A 25,284-nucleotide genomic window follows, 5' to 3' on the forward strand; every position below is an offset into this window, starting at 1 on the left:
TAAGAATTAGTGTTTTGTGTTCAAGGTTTCATTGGTATCTCCAGGCAGGCCAACCTGAGGAACAACACATCTGCCCAGTTTTATACTTAACCTAAAGAAACAGTTTACCTTTAATTAAATAAACCACATTTCTCATCCATTTAGTCACTAAATGCCGTTACTCATTTACAAACAACATGAGAAAACATATTTCCTTTTACAATAAAAATAATGTATGTCATATTATTTTCAAACTGATAACAATAGTATTATGTAATGTTATATAATGTGTTCATATCAATAGGCATGACATTGTATTGATGTATTACCCTGGGAACTTTTAATAGTAGCTACAACTACTGTAACACTACATTAAAAAAATGTATTAATTAACTTTACTACAGCCTGAATTTCATTATACAACCCGTCATTGTAAAATGTCAATTAAATTACCTCTCATCCTTGCATTGACTTATCAGCTGATGTATTGATTTTAATTGCCTTGCATTATAAAAAAAGAATTAAGATATATAGACTGACATTTTTCTATCTGACTGACCAGCAATGAATCAGTTTTCCTTTCTTCTTCTTTTCTTGTTCATAAAAATGATGTTGAGTAAAAGAGCACAGAAGCATCCATTCATCTGGTAAAATGGAATGAGCTAACTCTTATTTGTGTTGTCAGTCGCCTAGCAACAGTGTGCTGACAATTTAAATCAATGTCTCTATGTTATGTCTCATTAAAGATTTATGACTCCGAAATTAATCTTGACTTCTTTCAAGAAAAAAACAAAACAAAACATATTGAGTGTTTGTTCTACTGGTGAACATTTTAATTGTAACTCACCGTACAGTGTTAACGTTATATAAGCTCCGTGATGTTTCCATAGTTAACGTTAGTGTATGAAGAACCGACGACTACGGACATTATGTAAGATTGATGGGGACAAATTAAACCAGAGGACGTGTATTTTTTTTAGTTTCAGGTAAGGATGCAAACCAACAATAAAGGAGCAAAGTGCAGCGTAAACTCGCTAAAATAAATCACTACTGAAGCAACTGGCAATGACGCCATTGCCCGTTAAAAGGCAGCTTGGGAGGAGCTACCTCATAATAATAATTGGCATGTAATATTTAAAAAAATAATAGATTCAACGACGGCAATAACAGCTGTCATATTGTAATAATATTATTAGTATTTGTTTGGCCCCAGGGGCACTTCAGACAGGGCAAAAGGGGGCATCGGACTGAGCCACTTAACCACCACCGTATGTCGTCTGCACGTCCCTGTGTTTCAGTCATGTTTTAGTGTCCACTCCTTCCTCCTCTTTATCTGCGTCTTCTCAGCCGTCGTCTGAATCTGCTACAAACTGAGAGAGGAGGGCCAGCTTCACCACCACAACACATATCGATATAACGTTGAGCAGGCGGAAAATAAGAAGGAAAAAAATGGATTAACAGACATATATATATATATATTTATTTATTATAGCAGTTAGAAGCACCGCTCTCGGTTCACGGGGAGCTGATAGAAGAAGATGACCCTTTTCTCTTCGCTTGAGGAGGCTGTGCTGCTGTGTGGGGGAGTGGGTTACATCCTGTGGCGTTTCCTGTGTTTGTAAACTAGACGGTCTTGAAAACGTCGGGCGACTGAAGCTGAAAGGTAGATAAATATCTCCTCGTTTTTCCCCTCGATGCTCGATGAATTTTGACTGTGCATTCAGTGGTCTGCTCTTTCGTTTGTAGATATGCATGCTCGGAAATGGCAGCAAAGTGATTTACCTAATATTACAGCGTCAATGTTAGCCACTGCTAGCTCGCTAACAAACGTTAGCTTAATCGTCGGGAGGGAGGGAGGAGGGGAGGAGGGGGGAGGCTCTCGCAACGACGGCCATCACGAATGTCTCTATCGCTCAATCTTGTCTTGAACCAGTTGAGCTTGTGTACCATACTGTTAAGATTAATTGATCCAGTCTGCAAGATCGATACTTTCGTGAAGCTACGGTATGAAACCGATAACCAGGTGGGCTCAAAAATGTTCGATTACTAACATTAAAGTAGGCGAGGGCGCCAGCGAGCAGCTAGCTGCTCGGCTAGCTGATGTTAGCCAGCTTGTTCAACATCAGCAAAACTAACGTTGTGGGTTGGGTGGTAGCGTTAGTGCGGAGGCCAGAGCAGACAAATGTCATATGTCTCTTTAAAAACAATAGTATGTTAGGGTTGTAGCGTTTCCTCTGCCGACAGCTAACACAGCGATAGTCAGAAATCAAACCTTAGATCGTAGCCTTGTGGTCCTTTTAATTAGCGTTAGCCGATGTTAGCGTTGCGCTCGCTGTCTGTTTTCCTAGCAACGTTAGCTGGCTAACCAACGCCAATGGCGAAATCACTTAAAGTATACCAGTCCCTCCATCTGGCTACCGCTAACCTTTTCTGATGGTGCACAGGCGTAACAGTTAACTCGTGCCACCGTTTTTGGGGGGAAAAACAAGAAAACACGGAACATTAAATGTGCAGAAACCCACCACAAGAAACAATAATGTTCCTTCGAGTAAATTCATGGCCTCCTCGTAACATGGTTGTTAAAAACCCGTGTCAAAATGCAAAAGGCACGATTCAGTGTACCACAGTTAGCAGGAGGACAGACCTAGAGGTTTGCTCGCTTTGTTATCGATATGTATATGTTTACAGTTAAATGTTTGCTTTTGTATTCTCCTTCTACCGTAACGCTGAATTTAAAGATACAACCACTCATAGATATGCAACGTAGGCTTGTACTTATATTTAGGTCTGGTTTAACCAAACAGAAGATGTAGATACAGGAAATTTCGCCTTTACAGTTGCAATGTACAGTGTTCATGACTTTATTGTATTTATTCGTCTCAGAACCAGACTCTCAGCTAATAATACATTATAACTAGGCTTTAATGTATGAATACTGGTATCCTTTTGTGTATGTTTATGTGTTTTAGGAAACCTGTTTTTTTTTTTTTTTGAACGTATGCATTACAAGTTGAATATTTTGACGTGCTGAAAAATACTAGTTGTTTTACCAATCATACTAAAAATGCCATTATTCTGTAGTTGTCTGGCTGTTTTGTAGAGATTCTTCCTCTATTTACATTTCTATGTAGTCCGCTCTTCACATTTCAACTTGTTTCACTCGCATTATACAAATCCTAGTATATAGTGTCAGTTCTTTCAGAAGTGGAAAGTTGTTTATATAGACTACAAATGAACCCATTATATTACCCATAATATCCAGTTGTACTTTGTGGTTGGATTTAATGGTTAGTGTTTGGTATCGATAACAGCTTTTGAATCCAAACCGGGTCCAGATTTATGAGAAGCAATTTTCCTTTTAGACTGATCGTATTGAGTTTTTACAATTGTGGACCAGAGCTACCACTTAAAATTATTGGTGAGGTCCACAAGTAGTGATACCGCAACATGTCATCATTTTGCCAAAATAATTTCATACAGCTCAGAGGTTTACAGGTCTTACACAAGCAAGCATTAGGTGTAGAACAATGTAGGACTGGATGTTTTTTATGTCCCCAGTAACCGTCTTAAATCAGTTGACGCTACTAACACATGCATCCTGAATAACATAAATCTGTAAAACACCAATCATTCAACTAGCAATGGCACGAAAACACAGATGAGAAAATACATACTTATTTAGAGCAGGCTAATGTTGCTGCAAAAGATGTTTTGTTTTCAGTATACTGTTTTATTTATTTTTTTATTGTTCTTCACCAAAATATGCCACGAACCAGGATTTAAAATGAATTAGCTGTTGTAGTTTTATTAGGAGTATGTTCCATTTCTTGTCTCACAAAATAATGTAGATTTCCGCTTGAATCTTTTCTTAAACATTTGAGAATGCCAGATGAAAATCACAGTTTAAGTCGAATTCAAATTACCCTGACGTCCAGTGTGATGAACAGGCAGGCGATTTTTATACTTAACAAGATACATTTATTGGAAGGACATCATTTGGCTATTGTGTTTTTTTATTTATTTTTTTATTTATATTTTCAATATAATTTGTTTCTGTGTGTCAGCCATCAGTAACATTTTTGTAGTGGTACGTATAGCGACTAATTTCTACAAACAAAAGCTAAGCTAACACTATTAGCATAGTTATTTGTACAAATGAAGAATATTTGTGTGTGTTTTTAATATATGATGTCCGGATGTCTTTGACCATCCTAACTAGAGTTAATGGAATATGTAACAATAAAGACAGCAATTGATGCTGTAATTTAATGTTTGTCTGTTTCATCCACATCCTCCTCTTCTTCAGTTTTAATGCTAGATGAGTGAGGTGGGTGTGGCTTCCCACCAGCCCGACCATCCTGACTGACGGATCTCTGGATGACCTTGTCCCCACCCCTGTCCCTGCGCTCACATACACCACAGCAATGTCACATCTGCCCAGCAGCTCAGTCCGCGACCATATGAAATGGGTTTGTTTTGAAAACACCAAAGTGGTTACAAATAACTTTACTTGAAGTCTTGTGTCACTCAGGATGTTGTCGTTGATGACTAGCTTGGCAAATGCCATGTGACTGCCAAGATTGTCTGAGATTCAGATAATTTCAAATTGGTTTTAAAAGTTTGATGTAGTTTGTAAAAGTGTTGTTTTTTTAATTATTTTTCTGTGCAGGCGGGGCTGCTTGGCTGCGAGGCTGTCCTTTCCAGTATGGCCCTGATGCAGGCCAGCTCCATGGCCGCTCCACCCAAAAAAATGATGGCTCCACTTGGCCATGGACCACCGCAGAGAGATGGATCTGACCGTGGTCCCCAGAGCCACATGATCCTCCCATCTGGAATGAGCTGTCCACCCTTGGTTAGGACCCACTTGGGAAATGCAGAGTGGGAATGGGGGCTGTTATGTACTATTGTGAAGGGTGTGAACTCTTTATGGAAAGTGAAAATTCCTTAAAGGCAATAATAACACAAAGTTTCAGTAGTGTTTTAAAATATATACTGGGGTGTATGAGTGTATGTCATATGTGCTTTTAAGGAAAAAAAATATATTGACATAATCCCTGCCAGATTATATGTACGGGCAAATAGTTACAGTTTTGGAGGCTCCACGTATCCCATTGTCCTTATTCCTCCACAAACAATTCTTGTTTATTGTTTCATGTGGACAAAACCTTGCGCTAACAAGCACAGTATATGGATGATATTCATCCTCCATCAGAAATTATTCAAATTTTTAGTTTTAAATTGTGTGTTTTTATTTTTTTTATTTTTATTTTTTACTAAAATCAAGATTCAAAATGTAAAAACCCACTCTATTTAACACTGGAGTTTTCAACTGGCAGTGGCAAGAAAATGCACATAATAGAAGTTCACATTTATCCCTTCATTTTAGTAATATTTAGACATTCTGTTTTTAGTTTTAAAGCTAACAGATCTAAAATTAGGAAATAATTGACTTTTTCTGGCTCTGTAGCTTATCCGGAAGGAAGGTGAATTTCAAGCTCCCCGCCTGCTGGACGAGAAGGAGATGAGGGCCAACGAGGACATGCAGCAGAAAAAAAAGAACAGGAAATCAGTAACGCCCTGTAAAGTGAGAGAACAAGAGGGAAGGGGTGGGAAGGTCAGTGGCTGTGGTTGCTAAATAGGGAATGGTCTGTGCAGTGCATGTTCATTTCTCCTCATTACATAAAATATGCCGTTAGCAGATTGCACACGTTTTATGGAAAAGCATTTAACTTTATTCAAGTGCGCCTGACTTGGAGCTTTCATGTGTGCACTTTTTGTTTGTGTGGGGGTGGGGGGGAGGAGTTCAGGGAAGATGTGGAGGGGGTGGAGGATCTCTAGAGAGGAAAGAGGGGGAGGGGAGCGGAGCAAAGCGGAGCACAATAACTGCAGTTGTGTGCATAACAGGGGGAGCAGTAACATGAGGGCATTAGGCTATCGGAAGGGACTGTGGGGTATTTCTCAATTAAAATGTTAATTACTCGTAGTAAAAAAAAATAAAAAAAATAAATAAAAACTTTAATATGTTGCCTGTCCGTGCCAAAGATAATTTGGGTTTTTAGAAAAGAGTAACCATTTAAAATATTCCCGTAAAATTGAGATTTATGTGTGCAACGTCTTTAGAACGCTATAGAAACCATACGCCTTACATTTATCGACACATACCGATTTCGCAGCAGTTTTAGATTTCCTTTAGGTTCTGAGCAGCTGTGGGTGGGTATGTACTATATCAAATTGTGCCATTGTGTTTGTGGTAAAATACACTGTACCTTTTTATTATTAGTGCAATGTTAAGCTGGCATTTGAAACATGTTGAACTGTTATTCTTTACTGTCCTCATCAGGGCACAGGAGATGAGAATGGTCCATCATCCAAAGTGCAGAAAAACTTTATTTGTGATCACTGTTACGGAGCATTTAGGAGTGGATACCACCTGAAGAGACATATCCTCATTCATACAGGTATGGGTCACGCTTGGAACACCTGGACTTTAAAGTTAAGCCAGAACAGTTTTTTTAATGCCTGATTACATGAATCATTTGTTGAAAGAGGCCCTGAAAGATTAAGTTGGACTGAATCTAGGAGTGTGCAGCAACTGTAAGGTTTTGCTATGGCCTGCTTAAAAACCTTGTTTGGTAATAGCTTTTGCCTCACAGCTGATTGGTGGTATCTGTGGGGACTTTAACTAAAACTGGTGCTCTTCGGTTTAGGGGAGAAGCCGTATGCTTGTGCCGTATGTGACATGAGGTTTATTCAGCGTTACCACCTGGAGAGACACAGCCTCATTCACACGGGTATGCGTCCTTTAACCGTACCCATATTACATAAATCGGACTACATCTGTAGTCTGTCACTTGAATCAATGGACAGATGCTCAGGGTTCATTTTGTCTGTGGACAGTAATTTCCAACAAAGCCACCCCCCAAAATCTGTTCACCCCAAAATATAAAGCACGGTATTTGTCTTATAAATATTGGTCCCCCATCACCAGGAAAAATTGACAGAAGGCGATGTAATACAGTGCGGTCCAATGGTCCCGAGTCCACTATTAAAAACTGTTGTTTCAATTTTTTTTTTTTCCTCTTTGGATTTCCATTATTTGCCTTAATTGTGGCTTTTCAGTTTGACTGGCATCAGTTGTAGAAATGTTTGCAGGATTTGAGAATCCACATTATTTTAGCCCTGTAGTAGAAGATCCCAGAGATGTCGGAGACGCATTCCTTCTTTTCTCCAGAATATTAAGTGGGGTTGATCTCTGGTGCCAGTGGAGGGAGAACTTAGCTTCTCTTGTGACTGTTATTGCAAATATTCTTCTGTAAAAACAACTTTCCTTCTGTGTTCAGCTGTGATACTCTGACATTATTTGTCTCGTGCCCGTTTGTGGCCCATTGCTTTTACTTGTTTTGTTGTAAAATTGTTTTAACGAGTCAAATAGGAGGTTTTTTGTTGATTTGAATTTGTTTTGTTCATGCAAATGCTGTTGGGTCCTGTACAGATGTCAGCTTGATACACTGGTCTTCACATGCTATGGTCACTTAAAAGAGTAACCACACCCAGGCTAATCCTGCGTGTTTTGCCATCTAGCAGTTGCTGCATGCTCTGTAAACACCTTGTGCAGTACAACAATTCACTATGCACTAGTGGGCAGTGCTATATCACAGCTGGTTGTGGTCACAAGTACAACAGACCACATCTGACCGCCCACACGGTTCGACCATCTGACAAGCACTTCTGTTGAAGCATACTGGCTGCTTTATTCTAAAAAGTCTGCCATGTCTTGGTCTGGGTGATTTGACTACATAAAATCAGTGTGCAGTCCCTGTAGGACTTTTACTTTAAAAGCAGATTTGTGCTGGGAAACTTTCTTACAAAGAGAATCACTGGCTCCACAAAATTGGTTTCCTCAAACAATATTAACAGACCAGTTAATGTTACAGTAAAACTTGCACTAGCAGTAGTGACACGACCATTCATTTTTTATGGTGTTCTCACCATGTATTACGAAGATTACTTGTGCTACTGTTGTTACTATTTTAATGTTATGATTCTTGTGACTTTTTCTGTGCATTTCTTGGGATCTAAAAATATTCACTTGTATCAGTACTAAGATATTATTGAAACTAGTAAGAAAAACAAATTATATCAATTATGTTGCTAAATGATGACGACAAACAGTTCTGTAAACAAGACTTTTTGATAGTGGACTTGAAAGTGGACTCAAACTTGTGGACCCCAGTGTATGTATGTGAAAGCCTCCAAGCACAGGCCGCAAAAAAACATGCAAGATTTATTTATTTTTGTCATTTTGTATGTAATTATTACTTTGTCAGTGAGAGTAACTGCATGGACATCAAAGGACTATGTTCTTAATTGTTTATATAAAATGAAAATTGAGGACTTAAGTAACATTTGCATAGTGTCAATTTTGCGTTGCACCCATTCACACAAAATTCTTTGTTTTTCATTGTTTAAGAAGTATGCTGTGGGTAAGTCAGACTTCCAACCTAATCGTTTTTCCAAGTCATTGACTACTGCCCCAGTATTCACAACAAGAAATGCATAAATAGTAAACTAATGTTAACCAACTCTACCCAATAAAATACAGTACATATATATATATATATATATATATATATTATTTTATTCCAATATCCCAGTGGCTTGAGTAAGCAGTTGCTCTTTGTAGCAACACTGCATCTGTTCTTTCTGTTTTCCACATAATGAATTTTGTGATTTACATATATATATTTTAACACATTTTCGCTTATTTGATTGGCTGAATAGCTAATAATTGTATGCTCTGTGTGTGTAGGGGTGAAGCCGTACGCTTGTTCCATGTGTGACATGAGGTTTTTCCAGCGTTACCACCTGGAGAGACACAGACTCACTCATACGGGTATGCGTCCATTTACCGTACCCAGTTCAAGTTAAGACATTTATTTATCCTGTTAGTCTCATTGAGATCAATAGTTTTTATTCAAGAGGCTTGAGAACAAAAACATAGTCTGAACATCCACATAAATAACATACAAGCAAACATGCAGGCCTAAAACACCACTTTAGGGGTTGATCAGAAAAATTCTTATTAAATGTTCAACAGAATATTTAAACAATCCTGTAGTATTACATATTGCATCCCATATTAGGGGTCTTAACTAGTTTACAAAAACACACCAGTGACTGATCTAAGTATTTGTTCGGAGGAGACATTGTTTCCTCAACATAGATTTTCATCAGATGCGCTTGATCGCAGTCATTTATTATTTAAAAATGTAGACTTATAACAGTAGTACATTGATGAGAAACAGCAACAGTGAAATACCAGATAAATAGTAAAACCTGTATAATGCAACCTAATACAAAAGCCCTTCAATAAATGCTACTGAAAGTTATAAATCTTTTGTTGAATTTGGTGGACAAATTATATTAACATCTTTTTCCAGTTCAACACAAAAACAGTTGATGGCCTGTTATTTACCATATCCAATAATGGGCTATTTATTGTAATGCATGTATGAAAAATTGTAAGTAAACACCTGAAATGAAGTAAAATACCTCCTGTGGACCCCTCAAAGTGTATTATCCCTCTTGTACCATTGCTGCTCAACAACTGCTTCACTCTCGCTTCCTATTTTTAGGTTTTATTTTTTATTCTCTGAGGTTAATGTTAGGTGCTTCAGCAGCAGAGCTGAGGAGATAAGCTAAGTGTTAGTAATCACACATTGTGTACATAGTAGCCTATGTTAGTTCTACACATTTTACGTATCCAATCATGTATTAATTGAGAATGAAAAACAATATTTATTATTAATGGATTTTTCCATCATGGTCTGGATTTTTGACAAAAGTGACATGGTATCATGGCCACAGTATAAGAAACGGGAGTGATTGTTCACAGTGTCTTAAGGAAAAAGTAAAACGTAGAGTAATCTTGGATAATCTTGGCTTTATTGGAAAGTTAAAAGTTTTTATCTCAAGTTCATATTTTACAGGGGGTCACAGTTAGTGTTAATGCCCTCTTGTATGATCCAGTCATATTGAAGTAGCTGATTAACTGAGGCCATGGTATAATATGGGAATAGTCCTTTGATGTCCACACCTATTGCACATGCAGGTTAATGGCTGCACAGCTCATGTGTATTAGCTGTAATTGTCTGGCTTTTTAAATTCATATTTGATTATATAATTGTGCAGTTGCTTCTGCTGTAAGTTTATGGCGGAGATCAGATTGGAAGCTTTTATAAGTTGAGGCAGATCATCACTTTGGAGTGCTAGAAAACAGACAGACTTGTAACGCTTCAAAGCAACACACACTTTCGTGCCACCATAAACTGAACGGTTGTGCATTGTATAGACGTTAAACAAATTTCAACTTGCAGTAATTTGCAACAAAAGTGTTAAAATGCTAAAAAAAATTGTAAACCTTCATAATTGTGAGCAGTGGATGAGTGTGCTCACGTTTCTGCTTCAGCTGGCCAGTGTGATCACCGTCTTAGATGTGTCTTTGCTATCTTGCTGCTTACTTGTATGTCTTGTTTTATATATGCTTGGCTTATATCCTGTTGCTGCGTTTGTTTTAGGATGTACTCCAGATAATATGAAAATGAATGCTCTCTAAACCTGAAGAGACTTAGTAATTAGAAGTAAAACAAATCACCCCTTCGCATGAAGCTTGATTGGAATGTGTAATGTCTACCAAGTCCTAGTGATTTAATGCCTGTGACTGATGCTTTCCTTTGATGCTTAAGGAACGTCATAGCTAATATGTTGATACTTTGTGTATGTAGGGGTGAAGCCGTACGCTTGCTCCATGTGTGACATGAGGTTCTTCCAACGTTACCATCTGGCAAGACACAGCCTCACTCATACTGGTATGCGTCTGCTTACCCTAGCTCATTAGGTAGTGGGTTTTAGAAGTGCCTTAACTTTTCAACTCATGGCAGTGTTAACAGATTTAGGGTGTTTTAAAGTGACTTAAAATGACTAGTTTCAAATATTCTCATATTCAGAAAAATAAAAATGTATCCAGACATGTATTAGGATGGTTAAATATAAAACATACCATTTTTAGCTCTTGATAGAAAATACATACATAGTGGGGCACCTGAATGTACACAACTTCAGCTTTTCCCCTGCTGAATGCTCTACTTTGTTCTGTGCAATTTTTCTTTGTTACTCCTCTAATTTTTAAGATTTTTTGTTTGACTTAGGTGACCGACTTGGTGTCACAATACACATAACCATGTAATGCAAAACAAAAAAAAAATATATTTCTCAGGCTGTTGGTATAATGTGTAGAAGCACAAGGAGCTATTCTAAGGGAAGAGTTGATGGTTATGTGTTTAAACTTATTTTTTTTCTGTTTCTACTTTTATATTTACATACTTTTCATGTGTGTAGGGGTGAAGCCATACGCTTGCTCCATGTGTGACATGAGATTTTTCCAACGCTACCACTTGGCAAGACACAGCCTCACTCACACGGGTATGGGTTCACCCTTCTTTGCTTCATTAGAGCCCAAATACCCAGTTTACTGAAGTTTATCTGTCCTTTGTTTATATGACTTTTAGTCAGGTATTTAAAATATTTATGATCATCAATCAGTCTTGACTGACCACCTTAAACCTTTAAGGCACTATTTTTGAGACATCACTGCAGTGCCTGTAAATTACACCTTGACTTGTGTCTAAACACTTTTAAGACCTTTGCAATGCATGTCAGTATTAAAAAGCTGCACTGGGATCAGCAAAAATACGTTTTCATTGAGGCCCCTTTTTCACGCATGTTCACGCAGAATAGAAAATGGAAATGCATTTACTGTTACATCATACTGGTACCACTGCTTGTGGCATGTCTGGATACATAATATAAGTGAGTGTGTCCTGTTCAGTTAATTGTGTTGTTTTTACCAAATATTTTGCTCTGTGTGTGCAGGGGTGAAGCCATATGCTTGCTCCATGTGTGACATGAGATTTTTCCAGAGATACCACCTGGCAAGACACACTCTCACCCATACGGGTATAAGTTTTAATTATCCCTCTCACTTGACAGTAGCAGGGGTTGTAGATGTTTGCCCTTGTGTGTAAGCATCCTAACCTACCTGTGAGAGTACTACACAAATGTTCTCCTCAGTCCACATTCTTAATTATGAAAGGTTAAAGTTTAAGCACTTGTAGATTTTGTCTTTTCTTCTCTGGTGTACTGATTGTATTTAATAACTGCTTTTAGGGTTGACCTGACTCTTTCTATGTCTTGGTATGTATAGAGACTAGTTGGCCAGGAAAATACATGAGACCTTCTAATGACATAACACTGACTACTGTATGTAAAATGACATATTTTGTGTACATAGTTCATGAGAACATTTTCTAAAGTTTGGTACTGTGTGCGTTTAGGGGTGAAGCCATACGCTTGCTCCATGTGTGACATGAGGTTCTTCCAGCGTTACCATTTGGCAAGACACAGCCTCACTCATACTGGTATGCTTGAATTAATTGTTCCCCTTTCACTATGAGACCTTTCATATAAACAACCTACACATGATTTTCTAAGTCCCTCTATATGCAATACCATAATTATGCCATTGTTGGTAGACATTTCCCCTTCTAAAAACAAATGTTTAATAGAATTTTTAGGCTTTGTTGGAAAACTGTCCACTGAAAAAGTGACTCTGTCAGTTACCTTGTTTTGTGTGATTATTGTAATGGTACTGTTGCATGTGTGTTGTTAAAGTACTGTATTACATATCCAGTGAAAGGCACATTACACTAAAAAGCATTTTAAATGCAGGCATCAATAGTCTAAAATGTCGAGAAAAATAGGCTACGTTTCTCAAGATTTTTATCAGGCCAATACAAGAGTGTTTGGTTTGACAATGAAATGGTGCATCTTGAACACGGGGTAACATGAATAATCTTCAACATGAAGTTAAAATGGGGGTTTTTCACCACGATCAACAGTTTGTTTGCAGATGACTGAATATTACTCAAGCTGGTCCAAACTGCAACATGTAAGCCCTGTTTCTCTTTAATTGATGCACCGTAACTCTTGACGTCTGCAGGTTCTTAGACTGTTTTTTTTGTGTAATGTCTCTTAACAGAGTTTTGTCTGTAAAGCATGCAATAATTAACAACCTCAAAGCATTTCATAATGTCTTTTAAAATGTTGGTGTTCATGAAATTCATCTGTGCGTTGAAATGCATCTAACATTCTTGTGCTCTGTTTAGGGGTGAAACCGTATGCTTGTACCATGTGTGACATGAGGTTTATACAACGTTACCAACTGGAGAGACACAGTCTTACTCATACGGGTACGTCCTCATTTTTTTAACCTTGACCCTCTCTTTCCCTGACTTCGGTCATGCATGCGCTGCAATTGAATGTATACATGGCTGCTTCAAACTCGAGTTTGTATTGCTTTCTATCACTATATGACAAGTGCTAATGTTTCATGTACCGTCTGCAAGTAGCCTCATAAGCTCTTGCATAACAATACCTCCACCCATACTTTGTATATGAAATGACACTATGACCATGAAGCAAAAATGCCAGCACCACTCTTTGGTTTGAGGTACTTTATTTAGATATTTTGCTTAAAAAACATGTCAATTTCTAGATGTTAGATGTATTTTTGATGTTTAGATGCAAAAAAAAGTTCAGTTCAGACTGTTTTCTATATGGATAAGCTCAGTTGTAATAAGAAATTTGACTTTGACAAAATACAGCATATGCAAGACTGAATCTGTCTTTAGAAAAGCAAAACTGAAAAAAAAAGAAAAAAAGCATTTACATGAATCATTTTTTTTCTTGCATATTTAAAAAGAAAAAAAATCTAAAAGCTAGTTTTTCATTAATACATGAAATGCAAATAGGCTGAGAAGATTTACTCTTTCATAGACACTATTGATCCAATTCAAGTCAAGAGAGGAAAGTTCCCAAAACTGGAAGGTGTTTACTGTGAAGCAGCCACTGGCGTGTGACTGTCTACAGCTGATCAATTCTAGATTAACATCTGCACAACTAAAGATAAGCAGGAACCAGATTGGCTGCAGTTTCCATTGTATAGGACTCAAGGTTTTTATAGGTAATGACACAGAATTCCATTATTGTTATTAGATATTATTGTTTATTTTGTAACAGTTGTGGAAATTTTTTATCAAATTCTCAATTAAGGAGTATGTGTTGGTAATGTGGCCTGGTGGTGTGCATAGACCTGTGGTGGAAGAAACACTGTGGGGTCTCAGTTGATATGAAAGGGGTTATATTTAGGCTAAAATTCACAGTGTTTTTTTGTTTTGTTTTTCCTGTAAAAAATTAAAACCTGCAAATTTAGAGCTCACTGCTCACACAGCTTAGTTATTGTGTCATTTCACATTCAAAGCAATGGTGAGGAAATAACATATAATCCTGTGGCAAAAATGATTTAGTTTAATTGTGTATCATATTTGAAAACAAGTTTTGTGTAAGGGTATTCTTTATTTTGTCAGTCTGCTTTTACAGTAATTTTTAAATGTGAAGAGAAAGCAGAGATAATGTTTTATTTTTTGCTTAAATCTTAAGATTCTCGTAATCAGATACAGATAAGTTATGTATGATGGTTTTTAGAGCAGTTTCCGTTACTATAAATCAGTTTAAGATTAAAGAGTTGCTCTGCAAACAAATGTCCAATCTTAATGTGTTGTGCATAGTTGTTTACCAACTGCCTAAAATTGTCTAATCTCTGCGATCAGCGCTACAAAAATTTCAAGTATTTGCGTTCACAAAACGAGCGGTAGGTTGAAATTATATGAACACAAGCACCCATTGGCATAGTGTGAAAAACGTATTGAGCTAGTTGGAATGTGCCCACTAGGGACTTTGGTTTCACCCCAAACAATTGTGTGGTCATTTATGCTTTTAGGTTTAAAGATTAATTAATTTAAACTTTTTATACAGGATATTTTCATTATCCCTCAATTCTTCTAATTTAAACTTTGGTCATCGACCATCAGCAGTTACAGTTTACCTTAAATCAGATGTGAAATGAATTTCCAATTGGAACAGCATGTTTTTGAAGTATGCTGGAATTTCCAGTGTAAACAAGGCGCTGATAAGGGCAACCGAACTTTACTAAGCAATTAGTAAAGTTTAATGTCGATCATTTTTGGCAGTTGAGTGTTTTATGCTAAAGTTGGTACTTTGTGTGTATAGGGGTGAAGCCGTACGCTTGCACCATGTGTGACAAGAGGTTTTTTCAGCGCTACCACCTGGCGAGACACAGCCTCACTCATATGGGTATGCGTCAGCCAATCTTAACCCAGTCACAAGATTAGGATGCTGCAACATCTGTATGCTTGATCTAGTCATAAATATCTGTATTTTTTTGTTTCCACAAATTATTCAAGTTTAATGTCAAATAGATGACATCATAATCATGTGTTGTGTTGTGTAAGTGGATTTTTAGATCTGAATTTGAAACAAGCATCTTATTATATTACATTATATTGTACCCTTGTAAGTCATTTTAGGGTATGACATTGGTTATTAACCACCGATATCAATTTAATCCAGATTGATGCTCAAGTTATAAAAGAGAGTGCAGATATATTTATTTTCTCTCGGTGGCAGAGAGACAAAAATAATTCTCTTGATGCTCTGCGTTTAGGTGTGAAACCTTATGCTTGCACCATGTGTGACATGAAGTTTTTTCAGCGTTACCACCTGGCGAGACACAGCCTCACTCATACGGGTATGGGTCCGTGCACCGTGCCCATGACATTCAGTGTTAGAAATCAGTGTGCACATTTAATTGTGTTAGTTCACTTCAGACATATACCTGTTACATTTAAGGGAAATGTCAGTATGAAGGTTTAACAGGGTTTTCTAGTCTGTTGGTGTTAGCCAGTTGAGCAGGATAACAGTAAATCATTATTTTGTTTTCTGTAATGTTTGTTGATAACTACAACACTACAAAATGGATAAAGGCAGTATGAAGAAAATATTTGGGGAAACAAGTTTTGAGTTGTGCATGAATTGGCAAGTGTGTGGTTAATAACCAATAGCGTAGATATTCATTCCTAAATTATAAAAATGGAAAGTGAGGCAAAGTAATATAATATTGCTACTTTGCATTTAGGTGTGAAACCTTATGCTTGCACCATGTGTGACAAGAGGTTTTTTCAGCGCTACCACCTGGCGAGACACAGCCTCACTCATATGGGTATGCGTCCGCCCACCTTACCCATATCACTGAGATCAGACTGTAATTACATTTCATTAGATACAGAGCCAGCCAATCTAAGGCAGTTATCAGTGCTCTCTTAAACTGATCAGTACAATGATTTCTTGATCAAGCCTACCCTATATCATGTGTGTAAATGCAACATTAATGCAAGTCTTAATGTGTAAAGAAATACAGGACTGCAACATCATCAGCTCATGTGATGTGTTAAAGTTGTGGATTTGAGAATTGGTTCACACAGTTTGATTAGTATTCTTTATTGGATTTGGAGGAAAAACGACCACTAAAAAAAAACAAGAATTCATGTCTTTTAAAAGGGAAATTTCAAAACAATTGAAAAAAAAAAAGTGGTTAACAACCCATCAATTCTGAATAGATATTTGAAGTATATTGCTTATTGATGGATTGTGAACACAAGAAAATCAAAAGTCTGAAAATAATACCATAATGCTCTGCGTTTAGGTGTGAAACCTTTTGCTTGTACCATGTGTGACATGAGGTTTGTTCAGCGTTACCACCTGGCGAGACACAGCCTCACTCATACGGGTATGCGTCAGTGCACCTGCCCTTCTTACATTTTATAGGTCATTATTATATAGTCTTTATTGTGCTAATGTATTCAGTGCAAACAGTTTACAATACAGATGTCATATTTTTGAGATAGCCAAATTAGTAGCTGTGTGCAGAAGTATTTGCATTACATTTCTGTAACCTTTACTCCCAAGTATATTAACTTAATTATAATAATGATAATTGATTTCCTCTTGAACATGTAACACTTTTTTTTAATGAAAATTAACTAAAGTCTGTAAAAAAACAAACAAAAAAACAGCAATAGTGAACACATCAGGCCTCACCTCTGCATTTAAAACAACTACATATTTGGTCACTATAGTTCTTAGATATCGCTTTTTAGAAAACATATTTCATCAGCCCTTCTTCAATAAGCATGATTACTACTAGTAAAATGCTCAGTTACTTAAAATGTATGTTGGTATTTTGTTCTCACACTAAAATGTTCTTTTTGAAATACTGATAAATCAAAGTACTTTAATTATTATCATGATTTTAAAACCTACGTCAGTCAGCAGGCTAGTAACATGAGAGATGCAAAAATAAATGTATTTATTTGCAGTGTTGCCTGACAGGAATCATAACTCTTAAAATAATAATAGCTAATCCTTTTGTCTTGGTGCTGCAGCTAAAACAGTCAGTTGTGTAGTTGTCTTGCTGGTAACTATCAGTGTTACATGAGGGAAACATTTGACATATCTGTTTGTTTGTGCATGAATTGGCAAATGTGTGGTTAATAACCAATAGCTTAGGTATTTATTTGTGACGAATGAAAATTGAGGTTAAATAATATAATATTGCTACTTTGCATTTAGGTGTGAAACCTTATGCTTGCACCATGTGTGACAAGAGGTTTTTTCAGCGCTACCACCTGGCGAGACACAGCCTCACTCATATGGGTATGCGTCCGCCCACCTTACCCATGTCACTGAGATCAGACTGTACTTAACATTATATTAGATACAGGGTCTTCTGTCTAAGGCATTTGTTATTATTAATCTGTAATAGGGACTAGTTGTACATTGTTCTTGATCAGGGCTATCCTGCATTATGTGTGTAAATGCAGCATTAAAAGTCTGAATGTGTAAATGAATACAGCACTGTGACATCATCAGCTCATGTGATGTGTTTAGTTGTGGATCTGAAATTTGATCAACACAGTATGATGTATTCTTAATTGGATATAGAGAAAAAAAAACAAATACTCCACATGCATCCTTTTTAAATTAGGGGAATTTCACGTAGCCAGTGAAAAGTGGTTAACAACCCATCAATTGTAAATAGATGTTTAAAGTACATTACTGATTGATGGATTGTGACACAGAAATGAAAAAGTCCTGAAAATAATGTATTGATGCTCTGCGTCTAGGTGTGAAACCTTTTGCTTGCACCATGTGTGACATGAGGTTTGTTCAGCGTTACCACCTGGCGAGACACAGCCTCACTCATACGGGTATGGGTCCGTGCACCTGCCCTTCTTACATTATATAGATCACCATTTACTCCTTATATTGTTAATGCGAGGGACACCTTTGAATGGTTACAATAATAGTCAGAACTGTGTTTCTTGTAGGTTCTGGTTTGTGGCTGTTAATAAGACATTTAAATTATTAGTATTTACTCTTTATTTACATTTCTGTAACCTATGCTTGGAACTAGGTGAAATTATTTGCCCTCCAGAATTGTTGGCAGATAGCGTGAAGCTTTTGTGTGTTACACACTTAATACCTAAAAAGCCGGCAACACTATTAACTCATTTACACCTGGTATTAAAATGCAGTCTGTATCTAGATACGTCACCTGGTTAGAGGAAGAACACGTGGTTAGTAGTTATGTGCAGGTCTAAATGCACACGATGACAACATTGTTAATACATTTATGTTTTATTTTTAAATCAACCCAGCAAATTGAAAGGTTGCCTAACTTTAGTATCTAGCAAGCCTTCCCTCGGGAAGAGTTATTGAATGATGCCTGTTTATGGCACTGCTTCCCGTAACCTGGAACACGCCAGGTCTACTGACAAGCCTGCCAGCCGCACCTAACTAATTTGCATATTAGGATCTGCTCCGAATGCTGGCACAGTCAAGACCGTGAGATAACATGTTGATGCCAGGTGTGAGTGGGGTCCATATGTCTGCCTGCCTCGCTGCCCTTTGACCTTTTAATTCTATCTTGATCCAGATGGTGTTGGTGGAAATCCCAAAGGCCAATAATCAGCTTTTGATTTATACTTGGTCTGTTAGGTTAGATCCAGTTCATTAATTTCTGTTTCTTTATTTTGTTTTGTTTTGATTTGTTTAGCAGCCTTTTGAGATATGTTTTACTATATATACCAGTAATACTGGAGGGCAATTTAAGAATTATAATGTAGATGTAGGATTGAGTATGTTGCCTACTACAAATTTTCAACTTGTAAATTCTCGTTCTTATTAATTCCTAGCTGCAAGTAATAGTACGAAAATAATTAAAAATAAGAGAGTAAAAGCCACCTTTCCTGAACATTTAGCAGATATTATTTGTCATAAATTATATTGTGATTATTTTTCATTTAAAGGTAAAAAAATAAATATTCAATCTTTTGTTGTGCACACTGAAATGCAACAGCTATGAACTTTGCCTCAGAAGTCAGTAAGTGTAACTGAAAAACCACAAAAAATATCAGTTTAATCAAAACACATTCAGGAATCCAACGTTACTACAACCCGTGTGTCACTTATGTATCAAACTGAAAGGACTATTAAACACAGAAATCTCAAACACCTAATCATACAAGGACTAACCTCAATTTGTACTTCTGATAGCGTTCGATCGCACTGAGGTCATTTAAGTGTTAATGAACGTCTTATATTATTATTTCTACAGTATTTTTAGCTAAAAATATCTTTGTGTGACAGCAGGTTAATATCCAGTAATAACAGGTTCACATTCAATCTCAAGGACTTTTAAAGAATTATTTATGGTCTTTATGGTGTAAATGTAGACTTAATGGATAGAAGGTGAAAGGATGCTGAAATAGTAATGTGTGACAATTGAAGATGTTTATTTAGACAAACAATACAGTGATTAAATGCTAATATCACCGCACATGACAGATCTTGGTGTTTTTTGCTTTGTAACCAGACCTCTACATAATGTTAAAATCTGAATTAGTTCTATTTACAGTTTAACTTATTGTCTTAGCTGCATGTCTGAACTTTTCAACATATTTAAAAAAAAAAAGGAAATGCACATTATTCACTAAGAAATGATAAGCTATTACCTGCCAGTATTTTAGTCCTAGATCTAGCTTTGAGCTTGAAGGTTGTATTTCTTGTACTTGTGGGTGGTAGGGCTAATATATTGCTCTGTGTGTGTAGGGGTGAAGCCGTATGCTTGTTCCATGTGTGACATGAGGTTTATTCAGCGTAACCACCTGGAGAGACACAGCCTCACTCATACGGGTATGCGTTCCTTTACCGTACCCTCATTACTGAGAAAGGCTCTTGCGCTTGCAACAGAACGGGGTCACAACAAACTCGAGTTTGGATTGTCAAGTCATTTGATGGGATGTTGAACCAGCCTCAAAATACTTGCCCCAGTTTTTGGGGATACTATGTTGCGTAGATCTGGGCCACGAAAACAAGAAATTCCACTCTGATCTACACATAATGAGTTGATGACGAGGCCTTTTTTAGAATATCAATTTTTAGATGCTGAAACTAAACTGTTGAAATGTACTGATAGGGCAGTTTGTTTTCCAACTTGTTCTAAGCGTTGGAAATGTAGTTTGTAAATAAAGATTAGTAAGTGGGAAAAGTGCACGCAGTTTTTGTTGGTACAAGACGCTAAAATTGATGCATTGACTGTGTATTTGTGTGCTCTTTTAGGAGAGAAGCCATTTGCTTGTGACATGTGTGATATGAGGTTTATCCAGCGCTACCACCTTGAGAGACACAAGCGTGTCCATAGTGGGGAGAAGCCTTACCAGTGTGAACGGTGCCAGCAGGTATGTAAACAATGTAAAATAAACCTAATGTAATACTTGTTTAAATTCCTGCTGTGTGACACTTTGTTGTTGTTTTCTTGGTCTGTATAACTATTAAAAGAGACTCAACTTAACAATGTCCATTTTGTGTGTTTTGAAGAACTTTTCACGGACAGACCGGCTGTTGCGGCATCGGCGGTTGTGCCAGGGTCGTAGCGTAGCCAAAGTAGAGAACCAGCCATGCTGCGAACCACGCCCATACGCCCAAGAACCCCCACCCGCACCCCCAACCTGGAGTCCCCTGCATCCCCCTCCTGGCCGGCTGGCGGTCTGACATTCCACCTTCCCTACATCCACACCGCCAGAGATGGGTCAAGCCACAGGGTTTCTTCTTCTCAGCTCTGTGCTGAGTGACGCCACACTCTAGCACAGACTGATCTTGCAGCTCCAGTCTTGGGATTACTAATGACAGAGGGACATTTTGTGTTTTTGTTTTGTTGACTTTTTACTGTGTTTCCTTTTCTCCCCAGTTTTTTTAAAGACGAGACTTTTCTGTGATGAACAGTGGTCCTGTTTTGTACTTAATCTATTTGATTTTTGCAAAAAAAAAAAAAAAAAGTTTTTATTGTTCAAATATATCTGCATTTGGTGGTACTCGGGAAAGGGCAGTGGGTATTGTTTATCCTGACGTGTTAGCAACAAAATGGGATGAAGTGGCGAGGAAACGTATTTGAACTGCTTTCTGTTTTTTAAATTTGTGGCCCATTTTGATTCAAAAGAATTGTCACTTAGGTCAAAATTCGCAAAACTGAACTTTCCTTCCAGGTAAAGCAAGGAAACCACGCTGTTGACAACTCATGTAGACCAAATCTGGCTAGCTATTGCAGCTAACAGTGCTAAACATTAAGATGTTTCACTGAAAGCGGTATCTGGTCTAAAATATGATACAAACAATAGCCTTTCCCTGGCTTTATCGACATAGGAGGTACAGTTTTCATCATTATTTTGTGTAAATAATTGAAAGTGTTTATGTTATTTCGATATACAGCACTTGAGTGGTGATTTCTTTTTTTTTTATGCAGAAAATGGGCCAAAAAGAAACTGAAAATTAGAAACTGGTTCAAATACGGTCTGTTGCCGCTCAGTTTCCGTGAGATCCTGAGGAAACCTGAGTAACTTTTGTGAGTTTGTTTATAAAAAAATAAAAAGTAATATCAGACATTAAACCAGGACTTCCAAGAAATGGATAACGAGAAGGGGAACCTGCAGTTGACTGGCACTGTGTCAGACATAAAGCATTGAGTCACAGGAGTATCACCTGTGGATCTCATGTTCTGTGTCAGGTGTGACAGGCTGGTGACTCGGGGGAAATGGCACAGGAGGGAGGCCTTAGCAAGTTGTCATGCTATAGTACGTTCAGCTGTGTATATATACTGTATATAATATATATACAGAGATCTCCAGTACCTGGCAAAAAATGTGTCTCTCTTTGCTCTGTCCATACATCCTGGTCTAAAATTGTGCAGGTTGACCGCTTGAATTCCCATTATGTTGTCTGTACAGATTCTCACACTGTGAGATTAGCGGGGGTATACAAAATCTTGTGGCCTTAGTTTGTTTCTGGTTTTTTTTGTTTTGTTTTTTTTGTTTTCATTGGCCTTTTTCTCAACTGTTTATAATTGTTGATGAGATGTATTTACTAAGACGAGACAGCCTTTCATCATCATGGTATGGTTTTTTTTGTTTTTTATTATCCTAAAGCTGTCATGGTTACAGAATGTCGATGGCTTCAGTGGCGCTAAAACAGACTAATGTGTTCTCCTGTCGAGAGAGGTTGTCTTTTGATGATAATGAATATTTTGGGTCATTGTTACTGATTACAGTGTAACGCAGTCTATAATCCTTAAGGTGCCCCTGGGAGTTTGACGGTCCTTGTGAGAAGTCGGTAGTGCTAAAACGTTTCCCACTGCAGTGCTTTGGCTGGTCGAAGGCCATAGCAGAATCAACACTTGCTTGACTCTACTACACACTAACAATTGCCTTCTTATCCAAATATTGTGTGGTTGGTGTGTAATAATGGATGTCTGTCATGTCATTGGGTTTAGCCTTAAGTAAGTGCGGATACACAAATAATCATTGTAGTACTAAATGATATTGTAACGAACGATTTCTTTTACCTATGATGAACTTTGGTCGTACTATGTGAAAGTCTTTGACGGGCAGACAGCAAAGAAGCCGGTGGATCGGGGGCCACTTTGCTGCCTGTTGGAAAAATTTCTCAAACTTGATCCTTTCTGTGACTGGTGAGCTAGTGATTGCATTGTCCTAACTGTTCTGTTAAACCCAGAAATGTCAGTGCCGGGTGGGAAGATTTGTCTGCTAGACTAAACATACATGTACATATCAAGACATTACAACCCATTCTTTGACGCAACAGCAAGTAACAGACGGCTCAAACCATCGAGGGTGATTTCAAGGGACTACAGTCTCATTTGGATCATCCTGAGGAGAGAACAACTTCTTTTTGTTTTTTTGTTTTTTATTTAAAGGTCCAGATAAGCTTTAGACTGAATGTAGAGATGGAACCCCAGAGTGCATTATCTGGTCTCTGATTTGTAGGATGAACAGGATGTTTGATACAAATAAGTAGCTGATTACTGAGTTAAATGATATTTTACCAGAAGTATTATTGGGAAGATTTTTTTTCTTTTGAAATGGTCCAGTGATATCAAGGCAAAGTTGCATTACGGTTTATGTGTGTACAGAGGTGGGATTCAGTTTTTTACGTGATTTGGTAAGATGGAGTAAAACCCAGTGGCAGCTAAGGGGCCAAGTTTGAGAAATGGATTCATTTGCTCTGGAAACACTATTTCAAATCTGTGGAAGGGATACTGCTGGCACGAGCACATACTGAAATGGCTAAAGGGCAATACAGTATATAGTTGACGTCACTTGTTAATACCTTTTTGTCATTTATTGTTTTTAGTATTATCAATCTCATTGTTAAAATGCAATAGAATCCTTGAGTCTCAGATCATTTGTTTATAAGATTGAGGTTTAATTTTTCAGACAGATCTGAGGATTTGATTCTGAGAATTTTCTCATCACATTATGATGATTGTTTCAAGGACCTTTTTTTATTCTGATGAAATTGTAAACACTGGAGTGAAAGGAAAGAAAAGACAAAAAAGAGAGATGGTATTTTTTTTTTTCCTTCAGACTGTACTAGATTTTAGGTTTTAGACAAAGCCTATTTCTCCTCAACTTGACACAGAAGGTGGACAGAACAATTTGGATCAGTACAGTTGAGAGCCCAGTATGTTTGGTAATTTTGACATTAGAGGCAGTAGTACCACAAGAAAATGTTTTCTTTCTTATACGAAGTCCCTGGTATTTGTAGTAAATTATATTGATAATGGTATTAGATGAACAACAGCATAACAGTAGCTATCACAGATTAGTTGTTTTCTTTATTAGTCTTGCATGCAGAGTTATGGTCCTCAGTTAAGATAGGATCTTGATATTGATTATTTTGTGTAGGAAAATGAGTGCATAAGAATAACTTCCTAAAAAAATGTTACAATGATTATTGTAAAATGGGCTAACTAATATGTACCCTTGTGATCCAATTAGTTTCAAGTATATGAAAATCAGAGGAGAGGCTTCTTACTATTATGCTGAAATAAAAGAATTTGTAAAGGACTTTTGTATGCTCACTGGCTGTGTTGACTTCATTTTGATGTTTTTCATTTCACACAGTTAAGTAAAAAAACTACAGATAAACATGAGATTTTCTGTTTCAAGTTATTCTGAGCATTTAAAATCTTGCCTCAGTCATTCCAACATTAAAGGAACTCTGTCACTCTATTTGTATCGATATATGCACTTGTTACGTTTTGTTTTAAAAAAGATTACACATGCAACCAGGAAGTCCCTTTTTACTTTTACTTAACACATACATTTTTTTAAATTCTTTTTTTGGCCTTTATGCCTTTTTTATTTTGATAGAGAGACAGCTGGAGACAGACAGGAAAGGGGGGCAGAGAGAGAGAGGGGACGACACGCAGCAAAGGGCCGCGGGTCGGACTCGAACCCGGGCCACCACGCACACGGGTCGCCAGCTCCACCGACCGAACCAACCGGGCGCCCCTTAACCCATCAATGTTGACCCAGAATTCACATTTCCTATTTGATGGATTTAAGTAGAATTTCCTCCAGCATCAGGATGTGTGTGGACCCAACTTGGCAGGGAGGGAAAATTAGTTCACAGCCTGTCAATTGGTTGTAATAATCTGAGCAAGTTTCCAGGTAATTTTCATCACTAAGATGCAATATCAACTAAGTATGTAGTATTTGGTAATTTTGTGTTTTAGTTATTTATTTTGCTCACATGATACATATTCCATAAATACATTTGTGTCCAATAATATGACCACAATCTAACATAATCAATCATTATTAATCATTTAACACTGCATTCATTACATGTTAACATGAACATAAGAGGTCAAGGGATGGGGAGAAACATGCCACCCAAAATAAAAACAAATAT

General features: G+C 37.3%; 1 protein-coding gene across 50 annotated transcripts; it reads left to right on the forward strand.

The window, feature by feature from the left end:
• Positions 1-857: 857 nt before the first annotated feature.
• znf740a (zinc finger protein 740a) lies at positions 858-24,434 on the forward strand. Of its 50 annotated transcripts, none has more exons than XM_051416233.1 (21): positions 858-965; positions 4,286-4,448; positions 4,649-4,831; positions 5,447-5,593; positions 6,320-6,437; positions 6,687-6,770; positions 8,789-8,902; positions 10,764-10,847; positions 11,377-11,460; positions 11,911-11,994; positions 12,372-12,455; positions 13,203-13,286; positions 15,166-15,249; positions 15,620-15,703; positions 16,091-16,174; positions 16,658-16,741; positions 17,584-17,667; positions 18,138-18,221; positions 20,125-20,208; positions 20,635-20,753; positions 20,893-24,434. In XM_051416233.1, the coding sequence occupies exons 2-21, from the start codon at positions 4,404-4,406 to the stop codon at positions 21,064-21,066; spliced, it is 1,992 nt and encodes a 663-aa protein (XP_051272193.1). In that variant the 5' UTR covers positions 858-965; positions 4,286-4,403; the 3' UTR covers positions 21,067-24,434. The 50 variants fall into 50 exon arrangements, with proteins under 50 accessions (XP_051272193.1, XP_051272204.1, XP_051272230.1 ...); XM_051416230.1 differs by lacking the exon at positions 858-965 and adding an exon at positions 1,153-1,642; XM_051416235.1 differs by lacking the exon at positions 858-965 and adding an exon at positions 1,156-1,642 and having other exon boundaries at positions 8,789-8,872.
• Positions 24,435-25,284: the final 850 nt, after the last annotated feature.

The sequence above is a fragment of the Dicentrarchus labrax genome, unplaced genomic scaffold (genome assembly GCF_905237075.1).
Source record: "Dicentrarchus labrax unplaced genomic scaffold, dlabrax2021, whole genome shotgun sequence".
Taxonomy (NCBI): domain Eukaryota; kingdom Metazoa; phylum Chordata; class Actinopteri; family Moronidae; genus Dicentrarchus; species Dicentrarchus labrax.